Source organism: Carettochelys insculpta, chromosome 1 (genome assembly GCF_033958435.1).
Source record: "Carettochelys insculpta isolate YL-2023 chromosome 1, ASM3395843v1, whole genome shotgun sequence".
In the NCBI taxonomy this organism is placed as follows: domain Eukaryota; kingdom Metazoa; phylum Chordata; order Testudines; family Carettochelyidae; genus Carettochelys; species Carettochelys insculpta.
In genome coordinates, this window is record NC_134137.1 from 231,241,064 (window position 1) to 231,252,110 (window position 11,047).

An 11,047-nucleotide genomic window follows, 5' to 3' on the forward strand; every position below is an offset into this window, starting at 1 on the left:
CATTGCTGTTGCAACACAAAGTCCTGGGCTAGGAGGGACCGTTCATCTTAGTATGACTGGTCTTATGAGAGTGTTTGCACCAAATTAGAACTTTAACCATTTCCGTGATTCTGTGGAATGCATTCAAGTAAATATCAGTTCAGAGATTAACTGGTTTTTAAACAAAACTTATAATTTCCTTGTGTATTTAGCTGACAGAAAGCTCTAGGAAGCAGGATTTCCTCTCTCCAGCCTCTGTGTGAGGAGTTCTACGACACCAAGCCAAAGAAAGTTCATTGGGACGCAACTCTAGCCCCCTTTGATTAGACAACCGGAAGCCTTGGGCTGGGGCAGGAGAAATGGAACTGGAGGTTCAAGGTAAAAGAGAAAAGTTAGCCATCTTAAAGTCCTGTATAACCGTGGTACCCCAGCCCAGGGCTCCTTTGTCCTGCCCTTTTTCCTGGACCATGGGGTCCCCCAGCCACTCAACTCTTCGTCTTTTCCCAGAAACAATCCTCTGCCCCACATTCTGCACCCAACCTCCAATCCAAACTCTGCAGCTCCTCCATCAATATCATGAACAGTGCGACCCTTGACCACTTTCCAAATTCTTAGTGTGCCCCCATCAAAAATTACCGCCCACATCCGATCTACGCTGTCCTCCCTCCACTACAACACCTACAGCAGAGCATCTGAAGGTGTGGGGAGAAGCAAAGTGCTCCACTGAACCCCACAAGCCACCACTGAGCTCATCCTCCACAAATGCAACCAACACCATCCCAAGGATGTCACGATGCTGCGATCGGCACTTAGCCAAGGCAGCAGCTGGCAGACTTCGCACTCAGGCCAAACTAAAGTGGTGCTATTCAGAAGGGAAGAATTTTCAGAGAACTGGTTTAGACGCCGTCCTCTGTCTCTGCAGGACAATGAAAACCCTCGGGGTCTGGTGGACTCTTCGCTAACCCTAGAGGAGCAGTTAGTGACAGTACCAAGATGATCCTTCCATCTCCAGCTCGCTGAAAACTCCACCTTTCCCTCTCACAAGATTTAGCCACTGTGGAGACTCACAATTGCCTCCAGCCCGAGTTTAGTGCAACTTCCATGCTAATTGCCGTCCACTCCTCTGTGGGCCGAGGTGCTGAGCTGTGTTCCTTCTATTTTTCACCTCCATGTGCAGCATGAATTTTGTTATGTGTACCAACATGGAGGCAATGGGTGACAGTATCCCGACTGATGTACGTAACAAAAGTCATTCCGCACATGGAGGGCGTGTGCTGGGAGTGGGGCTGGAGGGTTCAGCCTGTGAGCAGGGTTGGGATGGTGGCAGTGCAGGCTCTGGCTTGGAGTGTGGGGTCCGGGGCAGGGCAAGGAATGAGGGGCTTGGGGTGCAGCCTGCCCCAGGAAGAGAGGACTACCCCCAGCACTCTCTCACTGCAATTCACGAGATGCACCACTCCATGGCTGCAGCAGGTCCTGGCTAAACTGGATGGGGAGGGGTGCCTCTCCCTTGCCCGGGGCAAGTCCAGAACAGGTCCGGGTTGGGGCCAGCAGGAAGAGGTATTGTGCAGCAGATCCATGCTGGCAGAAGAGTCGTCTTCCCCCAACACAGCCCTGAACCCTTGCACAGGGCTTAATAGGCAGCTGTGTGGCCATGCATCTTAGGTGCTGTGAATACTCCACCTCTGTGCTCCCTCCCTTAGCCCCAGCCTATTTCTTTGCTGCTCCGGGGCCTTAGTCGTCATCTTCTTTAGCGAGCCAGAAGCTAGGCACTACCAGTCACAAGCACAGAAACAGGGGCCGTGCATCTCAGGAAGGCCACAAAGAAACACACGGAAGCCAAAAATTAAGTCACCTTAGGGAAGGGAGCTGCAGGTGGAGAATGAACTCCTAGACAGTGGACCAATCTAACTCATCCCTCTTCAGAGCACCTGGCCAGACTCAGCAATGAACCATTTCTACGAAAATCAGTGTTTTTTATTAAAAAAACCAGCACACAGCACAAGCAAAGCTCCCTCTGCCGAGGGAGGAAAAAGAGAAGATAGCTAGGAACCTCACCTGGCTGAGATAATTTACCTACCAAGCACGTTGATACCACAGCAGTGAGCGCTGCAGGAATGCCACTCGATCAAGTGACAGCACCTGGGGAACCTCAGCAAAAGAGCCACTTGGAAAGTCTGGCCAGATGTGCCCTCCTGGGGGCACAAGTTTGATGTTACCCAACAGAAGATTTTGCTCAAAATTAAACAAACCAATCAACCAACCTTCACTTGCCTTTGGACTGAGAGTAAGCATAGAAGATGGCAGCAAAGTGACCAGAAAGGGGGCAGAGCTGCCAGTGAGCCTCAATTCAGTTTCCCTTCCTCCTGGCATAAGTGCCTGAGGAATGACTGCTTAGGATCCAGGGGAGAAGACAGATTTCACAGCCACAGAAATTGGCCCATCATAGGGTTCATCCTGGTCACTGGTACCTGGTTACAAATCCATCTTCCTTTGTTGCAAACATTGGCCCGAGAGGGAAAAGCACAAACTGTGACTTTGTGCTCAGGTTTGTGCTGAGTCATTCCACCTACTTAGAAGCACTTCTTACACTTATAACCCAACAGGGCTGTCACTGAAGTCTTGGTGTAGCTTTAATTCTAGTGTTCACGGCCAAGCACACCCTTTATAACCTAACGAGCAACCCAGAGTGCATGATGCTTGAGTCACAGAGTTGTGGTTGGTGCCCAGAATAAATGGTGGGCCTGAAAGCAGCAAATTTCCCCACACCTCCTGCAGGATGATATTTTCAAAGTGTAAAACCAGGACACTGGTCAAAGGGCTGGCTTCACACCTAGTTTGTGTGTCGTTTTAACATATCAGTGCAACTGAAGTGATACAACCCCCAGTTCAAACACAGTTATACAGTAAAAGATGCTCGCACTGACATAATGCAATGTCTGTAACGAAGCTGTGTCAGTACAAGAACTCTGCAGAGAAAGCCAAAGGGCATTAAGGAAAGGTAATAAAGAAATGAGAAAAACGCTCCCGCCCCAAATGCGGAACTGGGGCATTTTGCTGTAAAGGGCAGAATGGGAGAAAATATTTACCCTTACGACCCCTTCAGCTCTCCCAGCCCCAAATTCTCCAGACTTACCACTTATCCCACTGCCACCCGCTCTCTTCCCCACTCAGCTCAAAAACACCCCAGGCCTCCTCACCAACATTCGATGCTCATCTTTTCAGAAACACTCACGCTCTACCTCAGGGCAGGCAAAAATACGGTCCACAAGCTGGATCCAGCCCATCAAACTACCAGATCCAACCTGCTGCCAATCTGCAGCCCAGCAGGACCCTCAAGCAGCCTCCCTGCCTTCCATGCCTGGGGGCGGGAGGGCGTTTTGCACGCTGCCCCCCCACCTCCAGCACAATCTTGCAGAAACTGGCCAACAGAAGCTGCCTCGGCCATGCTTGAGCAAAGCACACACCTGCTTCCAGAGACGCACGGCACGCAGAGAGCACGATGCCCTTATAGCTAGTTGCCCACATAAGGGTCCCGCTGGGCAGCTGGCCAGGAGCCGCTGCGATACGCACCGTCTGGCCAGAGCCTGCACCTAGCACCCTAGCCCTGCCTTTCCACCCAGCCCTCTGCTCCCCTGCCCGCACCCCTGCCCCAGGTCACAACCCAAACCTTCTGCACCCTCACTCCCGTACCCATCCCCTTCCCAGACCCTGCACCCCAGTGCTCTGCCCCAGATCACAACTCAAACCCTTGTCCCCCTGCCCCAGGTCACAACCCCCTCCCAGACCCTGCACCCCCTCCTATGCCCCTCCTCTCCTGCACCCAGTTCCCTACTCTGAGCTCCCTTCTGTACCCAACCTCCGTCTCAGACCCCCCCACCTCTGCAATTTACATCACAGAAAAGTGCAGCCCTTGCACTTACCAAATTCTTGGGAGTGGTCCGCATCAAAAATTACTACCCACCCCTGCTTTATATTCTCCCAGACTGGGACCATTTCCTCTTCCAACTTATCCTTCTCCACAGCTCAGACCCAGTCCTCTCTCACCACTGCCTCATAAGCATAAAAGATGCAACCATCCCAAATGCAGAAAATGCACTTCCACACATCTCTCCCCTCTTATCAGACACCTACCGCCAGCCTCACAAACACTCCAACCCCCGCTCAGAAATCCCTCAACATACTGCTAGGGTGGAACAGTAGCAGAGCCATCGGGGAGCATGTGACCTGAAATTACCCCACAGAACTCGATATCTTGCTCACTGCCTCCTTCTGCTGCCTAAGGCCTATGTCCTGCAGAGCCAGGAGTAGCCAGAGCCTACTGGCCCTGTGGCAGACAGATGTATTGCAGCTCCTAATGGCAGCAAATGGTATTACACCCTGCAGTACCTCTGCCAAACTACACAGCTTTTTTGTTTTGCTATTGGTAAGGGTCACACACTAATTAGTTTCTCCTTAACCCGCTGCTTCAGGAGCATTACTGTCAAATGACAACCTTCAGTCTCAACTTCTCCACATTGCAGCAATTTAAATTCATACCCTTAAATGACCGCTCAACTCTTTCTGCAGCTGGAAGCGTCTGGGTACTGGGCCTTCCCAGGGAAAAAGCACAAATCTCCTCAGCCCCATGTAATCCCTTCCCCCATCCCATTTAGTCAACAGCCATGGTTGAGCCCTACTCCCCACCTGTATGTCTTGCCATCCTTGTGCTGGTCCTCATCATCCTCATTCGGCAGCACAAAGGGATCGCTCATCTCTGGCAGCCCTGACTCCGGCAGTCGCTTCTTCTTCCGCCCCCGGGGAGGTTTGGGGGCAACTCCCCCACCCCCACCTTCAGAAAGCGTGCTTATCACCTTCTTTGAAAGGTCAGGCACTACCTGGAGGGCAGCCTGGGAGCCAGGGGGTAATGCAGAGACAATCATTGGGGCAGAGATGGGGAAGGTTTGGGCAGAGGAAGCTGTGGTCACCAGGGAACCCGAGGGGGAGGTGATCACCAGGCCAGGACCTGCAAGGAAAGAAAGGGAAAGAGGTCAAATACCATCCCCTCCAGATATCAGGAGGAGGGTCAAATAAAGTGGGGCCTTAAAATCCATTTTTAACCTGATCCAGAAAGAAGAATATTGCCCTCCCCATCCCATCCGGCTGTGCGACACTCGGGTTCCAACGCCCAGCACCACCTGGGGAGGAGAAACGCCAGAACTACACTGGGTACGACAAAGAGGGGCGTGGCCAGGACCCCACAGGCCATCTGCTATCTGAGGCCTGAGTCAACCTACCTCCTGAAAAGAGAACACCCAGTGGCCTACGCCCTGCATTCCCTCCAGATGCTGAGATCACTCCACAACCCCATGGTGCTCCCTACCTGCTGTCATGAGTCCAGCAGACTGCACTGGCACCACGGTGATGTTCTGGGTCACAGAAGCCTGGCTGTGTGGGGTCAGCTGCTCTGACTTGGTGTCCGAATCCATGGAGATGCCGGTGGGCAGGGCCACAGAGGTGGGTACCGTCAGCAGAGTGGGGTAGTGAGGGGGAGCCAGGCTGCAGCCCTTTTCTGGGGGCAATAGCTGCTCCTTCATCTTGTTAATGAACATGGTATTCTCAATCTAGGTAGGTACAAAAGAGTTCTTTTAGAATACCCCAGAACTGGCCTATCCCAGCAGTAAGCACTGGAGGAAACGGGTCAGGAGCACTCTGGTCCCAGCAAGAAGCGGAAGCAAGCAGCACAGGGTGGAAGATAGAGGCCCTTACCTGTCCAGAGACTGTGGGCGCTGCTGGCCAGAAGTATGGGGAGGAGTTGAAATGAGATTCTTCCATCCTAGCTGGGCAGAGAGGGGGAAAACAAAGACAGACACACACGCAAAAGGAAAACATTAACACAGACAGACTGTGATAAGCCTAATAAAGGGAGCTCCCTTTTATTACTAAGCAACATGGTCCCTCTCTTCAGCCCCTACCACCCAGCAGGGAAAACAGGCTGCTGTTCTCCCCTCATCCAGGGCTAGGTTCCTCTCAATTATCTCCTCTGTGATGCTTCAAACTTACAGTCCCCCAACCCAAAGATGTCTAACTTCTCTTGCCCAAAGCACCTCCCCAGTCACCCTATCTCTGGAAGGGGATAAGGGGGTACAGCCATGACCCTCATGAGTGGAAACAAATTCTCACATTCTGCCTATAATCCAGCCCCCAAAGAGTGCAAATTCCAGATTCTGCCTACGTTTTCCCCTTCATCCTAACGTAACATCAGGCAGTAACTATCCCTCACCCACAGGTAGCAGGACAATGGTAGCATAGTGTTATATGCAGAGGTGGGGGAGAGAGAGGAAAAGAGACTTGCCCAAGATAACACAGCGAGCCAATAAGTGACCAAGAAATAGACCAATCTGAGGCTAAGTCTACACTGCAGTCTCTACACCATCCTGGCTACCTCAGCACAGCTATGCCAACCTAACCCGGGAGCACAGATGCAGCTGACATCAGAGAGGGCGTTTCCGGTTTCCATGGGTGCAGGAACACACCCTTCCCAAACAACGGAAGCCACACCAACAAAAACATTCTTCCACCGCCACAAGTGCATCCTCACTGAGGGTTAGGTCAGCATAGCCACATCTGTTGGGTTATGGATTTTTCACAGCCTTGACCAACGTAGCAATGCTGACCTAACGTTTATGTACGGACAAGCCAGAGATCAAACGGCAGCTCTCTCCACACTGATGGAGCTTACCCTCGATGAGCACAGCAATTGGAAGAGACCTAAAAAAACCACTCCCTGAGGTAATGTGTTCAGCTGGCAAAGCTTCCTACACTCATGAAATGACTGGTTAAAAACTAAGGGCATTCATATACAAATATATTGTTATGCTAGAGTGAAGGCTTCAATTATTTCCTCAAGCATAAGTTAAAAGTGATCATTCCATTCAATAAAAACGATGTTTGGACAACATAAGTTTGAAAAATGATGTGCTCATAGTTAGAAAGTACCCACAGTAAGGTTGGTCGTGCAACTTCAACTTGCTACACTTCTACCTATCCCTGCAACAAACCCCACTGCCAACTTTGTTTACATCTCCATACAAGTGACAGCATCACAGGACAGAACCACATCAGCCACAACTTCAGGGGCTCATATACCTGCACATCCACCAACTTTATATATGCCATCAAGTGCCAGCAATGTCCCTCTGCCACGTACATTGGACAACTGGACAGTCTCTGCACCAAAGGATAAAAGGGCACAAATCAGGCATCAAGAAAGGGAATATATGTACACCCTTAGGGGAACACTTTAACCTCCCTGGACAACCAGCAAAGGGTTTAAATGTAGCCATCCTTCTAATTCTCAACACTCAATTACAAAGGAAACAGCTGAATTTGAACTCATTTGCAAATTCAAAACTATATAATTAGGCCTCAATAAGGATCTTAATTGTCAACTCTCCATCAATCAACATTCATACCTCCCCATGAGCTCCGCTGAATGGCCACAATCACCCTGATTTAGAATGGATAGAAACTTTTTTCTTTTGCTGTAATTTTCTTATATCTATATCTGCCTTTTTCTCTCTCTCCAGTTCAGCTGATGAAGATATTTTACCCATGAAAGCTTATGCCCTAATAAATTCGTTAGTCTCTAAGGTACTACAGGACTCCTTGTTGTTTTCATAGAGACAAAGATCACTATTCCCCTGAGACATTCATACATCAGTTATGAAAGTCATTAATTACATGACTGTCTATTATCCTTCTGTAGATTCTGTCTCATTCAATAGACAGGCTGCTGAACAGTGTGCAATGGATAATGTAGAAATAAAACATTTTGAAAAAAGGAATAAAATAAAAATGAAGATGAACACTGTACAGACTACAGCTCCTATACATCAGCTAAAAAGTCAAAGAATTTTAAATTAAATTACTTGTTCATTTTTAAAAACAACTACTTCCTTTCTACTTAGTGAACTGACCTTTGCCTCATTCACTACCTACTGTCCAGCTCGTACATTTAAAGGCCAAATTTTGTTCTTAGCTACTTCAGTATACATTCTCTGTAAGTTAATGGACTGATTCAATTACTCTAGATTTACACTGTTGTCATTCAGTCATCACTTGGTCCAGAAAATTAGGGTGATACAGAAGCCATCTCATCTTCATGCCCTGACTGACAGAGTCCTGTGTACTTTAGGGTCTAATTACCTGATAGAACATAATCACAATGCAAAAACAGGAGAGGTGCAAAATTAATGACTTTTTGAGAGAGCTTCCTATGGCATTTCTACCATTTCCTAAAGCATTTTAAGAAATCCACAGGATTTAAGAACCTCCACTATTTGCACATATAGCACCATAAAACCAAAATGAAACAGGGATTGTACAATATTGAGGTTTTTATGCACTACGCAAACAAAGTTGATGGTGGTGCCAGATTTCCACCATTTCATGTGAAAGGTTTTAGGTGTAGAACACAAAGACAAAAAAAAAGTACATTCCTGATTTTGCCACACATATACAAAGACATCAGACAGCCTTCTTTTATTTAGAAAACTGGAAGATGGTTCAAGGCAATTCAGTTTTCAAACTCAAATCCAAACTAATGTTGATAGCAACAACCAATAACTCCCGCCCTAAAGCAAAACAATAGCTACAACTATTTTTAATTTAAACAATTACATCCTTATAAAAGCAAAAGTATATTTTCTGCTAAAGTGGCTCTTAGAAATGTGTAACACCCCCCCCCCCACTTCAAAAATTAATAACTTTCATTTCTGGGCAGAGAGGAGGCCTGGAAAAATTCAGTTCAAAAGGTGAAAGATTGACAAAGTTATAAGGATTATAAAGAACTGTAGGCTCAGAGGAGATGGAGGTGGGGATGTCACAACAGTTTTCATGCAATGTGAGCAGCATGCCAACCCTTCCAAGTAGGGAAATTTTATGATAAAGTTCCTCCACCAGACTTCTGTCCTCCTACCTTCAGCTACCCACCCACTGTAATCTAATAACCCCTTTGGCTGTACATATCCCTATTCACCATCACACCCCTTTTAACACAGCTCACACTTACTTTACCAGAACTCTGCATGTAACCTTTCCAATTGCTCTACCACTATCACATACGGGATGGAGCTTCAACCCTGTACCACAGCATGTTCCCACTGAAGTGCCTTCATCATCTCAGCTTCCACAAACAGGCCACAGATGGGACCTTCTTCCCATTCACCAGTCTAGTATCAGAAAGATGTCAACGTACCCTCCTGATATAAACCAGAAACAATACCTTCCAAGTACAAGCCACAACTTTTGAAGCACTGAACAAACAATTGAACAAACAAGAGAACTTAATTACTGCTTGTCATGAGGAACAAGATATCATTATTATTACAGTCCTCACAGGGTCACACAATTCTCAGGCCAGGCTTACATTTCACACAGTTACTGCACTGAATCACTGGCACATATATGAAAAGCATAGCAAATACATAGAACAGAGAAGAGGTGTGTAAAAAGGGGTACTATTAAGACTAAATATAGAAGAAAAAAGGAAGTCAATTTTAAATAAAATTATCCTTACTTTCGGAGTTTATTTAACTGTGATGTTTCATTTCCAACTTTATAATAAAAAAAAACTCTGAGAATAACACTTGGGAGTGGTACCCAAGTATCATTATGTCTGAACAAGGCCTGATTTCACAATGGGAAAGTTTTAGGCCCAACTGATGCTGGGAACAATTCATGCTAAAGAGCACACAGTGAACACCAGGCATTTAAGGAGATATGCACATGTTCCAAGAGCTCTAAGGAAGAAGAATTACAGAATTCTATAAAACAATTTGAAAAATCATATTTGGTGGCATGTTGCCAATAGATCAACTATAGTGGAAGAGAGAAAAAAAAACTAGGTTCTCCTTCAACAACCATCCCTGCTAGTGCCCTGGAGATCAAAAATCTTTGCATTCCCTCAGACATCCATCCCACCTCCTCTGTGACTTGGAGACATACAGGTACTGATCCCCTAGAGGTAAAGGGCCCTATAGCCTATTCCCCAATCCCTTAAACAAGTGAGTCCCTGGATTGGAAGCAACTCCCAGGAAAAAGGCAGGCCCCAGATCCCATCCCCTGCCCTCCTCAGCCTACAGAGTGCTGGGAAGTAAGACCACCCTACAGAACTGGGGCGAGGGGTGGGCAACAAATACCAAGTCATGCCCGCAGCTCCCCAGATTCTCCTGGAAGTTTCTTACCCCCTCTCCCTCCTCTCACTCTCCCTCCTCTTGCATCTCTCCTCCTTCCACGGCTGTCTCTGCGAACAAACCACCAGCGTTACTGGACGCGTTGGCGAAGCCAGGGCTCGAGGGACTCGCATGGTGGCGTCGCCGGGGGTGGGGGTGAGACAGGCTCCCCGCAGCCAGCGCAGGGGCCCAGCCAAGGGACGAGGAGGACCCCCCCCGCACACACATGCCACTGTTGCCCGGAGGCAGCACCGCCCACGCGGAGAGTGTCCGCCACCGGGCGAGCCCCCGCGCACACGGCGCGCTCCGAGCCCGAGGGAGGGGTCGGAATCTCAGTCCCCCCACGGCGGAACCGAGAGGCTGACAACAATCTGCCCTGACACGGAATCAGGCCCCCCGCTTCCACTTCCGGGTCATTCTATCCCGGAAATACCCTGGCTCCAGGTCTCGCCCACCGTCGATTACCGGACACCACCCCCCCAGGTGCGACCCCGACCCCGGCTCCAGCGGCGGCAGCAACCTCCTCACCGGAAAGGGGAGCGGCAAGCCACTTCCGGTTCAGGAGGCGGGGCTTGTTTCGACTCTTCCGGGGCGCAAGAGGACGGAAATGACGTCATAAACGTAGATTGGTAGTGCAGGAGGAAATGAATGAACGGATTTACAAACCGGAAGGGCTGATGAGGGGTGCGGATAACGGAGGCAGCACGGAACCGGCAGCAGCGCCAACCGCTGAAGCGCTGGGCTCGCCGCGAACAAATAAGAACGAACGGAAGCCTTTGGGGAAGAAATGAACCTTTCAGCCGGAAGTAGGTAACGAGGTCAGCGAAGGCGGTGACTCCGAGCCGGAAGTAAGGGCG

At 49.0% G+C, this 11,047-nt stretch overlaps 1 protein-coding gene across 10 annotated transcripts in view; it reads right to left on the reverse strand.

The window, feature by feature from the left end:
* The window catches only part of ZNF384 (zinc finger protein 384), a 36,664-nt gene extending 26,005 nt beyond the window's left edge, over positions 1 to 10,659 (reverse strand). For 2 of the 10 annotated variants that reach the window (XM_075001500.1, XM_075001428.1), the window contains exons 1-4: positions 10,203 to 10,604; positions 5,725 to 5,791; positions 5,339 to 5,579; positions 4,663 to 4,981 (exon numbers count right to left, since the gene is read on the reverse strand). In XM_075001500.1, the coding sequence (XP_074857601.1) occupies positions 4,663 to 4,981; positions 5,339 to 5,579; positions 5,725 to 5,791; positions 10,203 to 10,324 (749 nt within the window). In that variant the 5' untranslated portion in view covers positions 10,325 to 10,604. The other 8 variants (XM_075001473.1, XM_075001436.1, XM_075001454.1 and 5 more) reach the window with 8 other exon arrangements.
* Between the last annotated feature and the right edge of the window lie 388 nt (positions 10,660 to 11,047).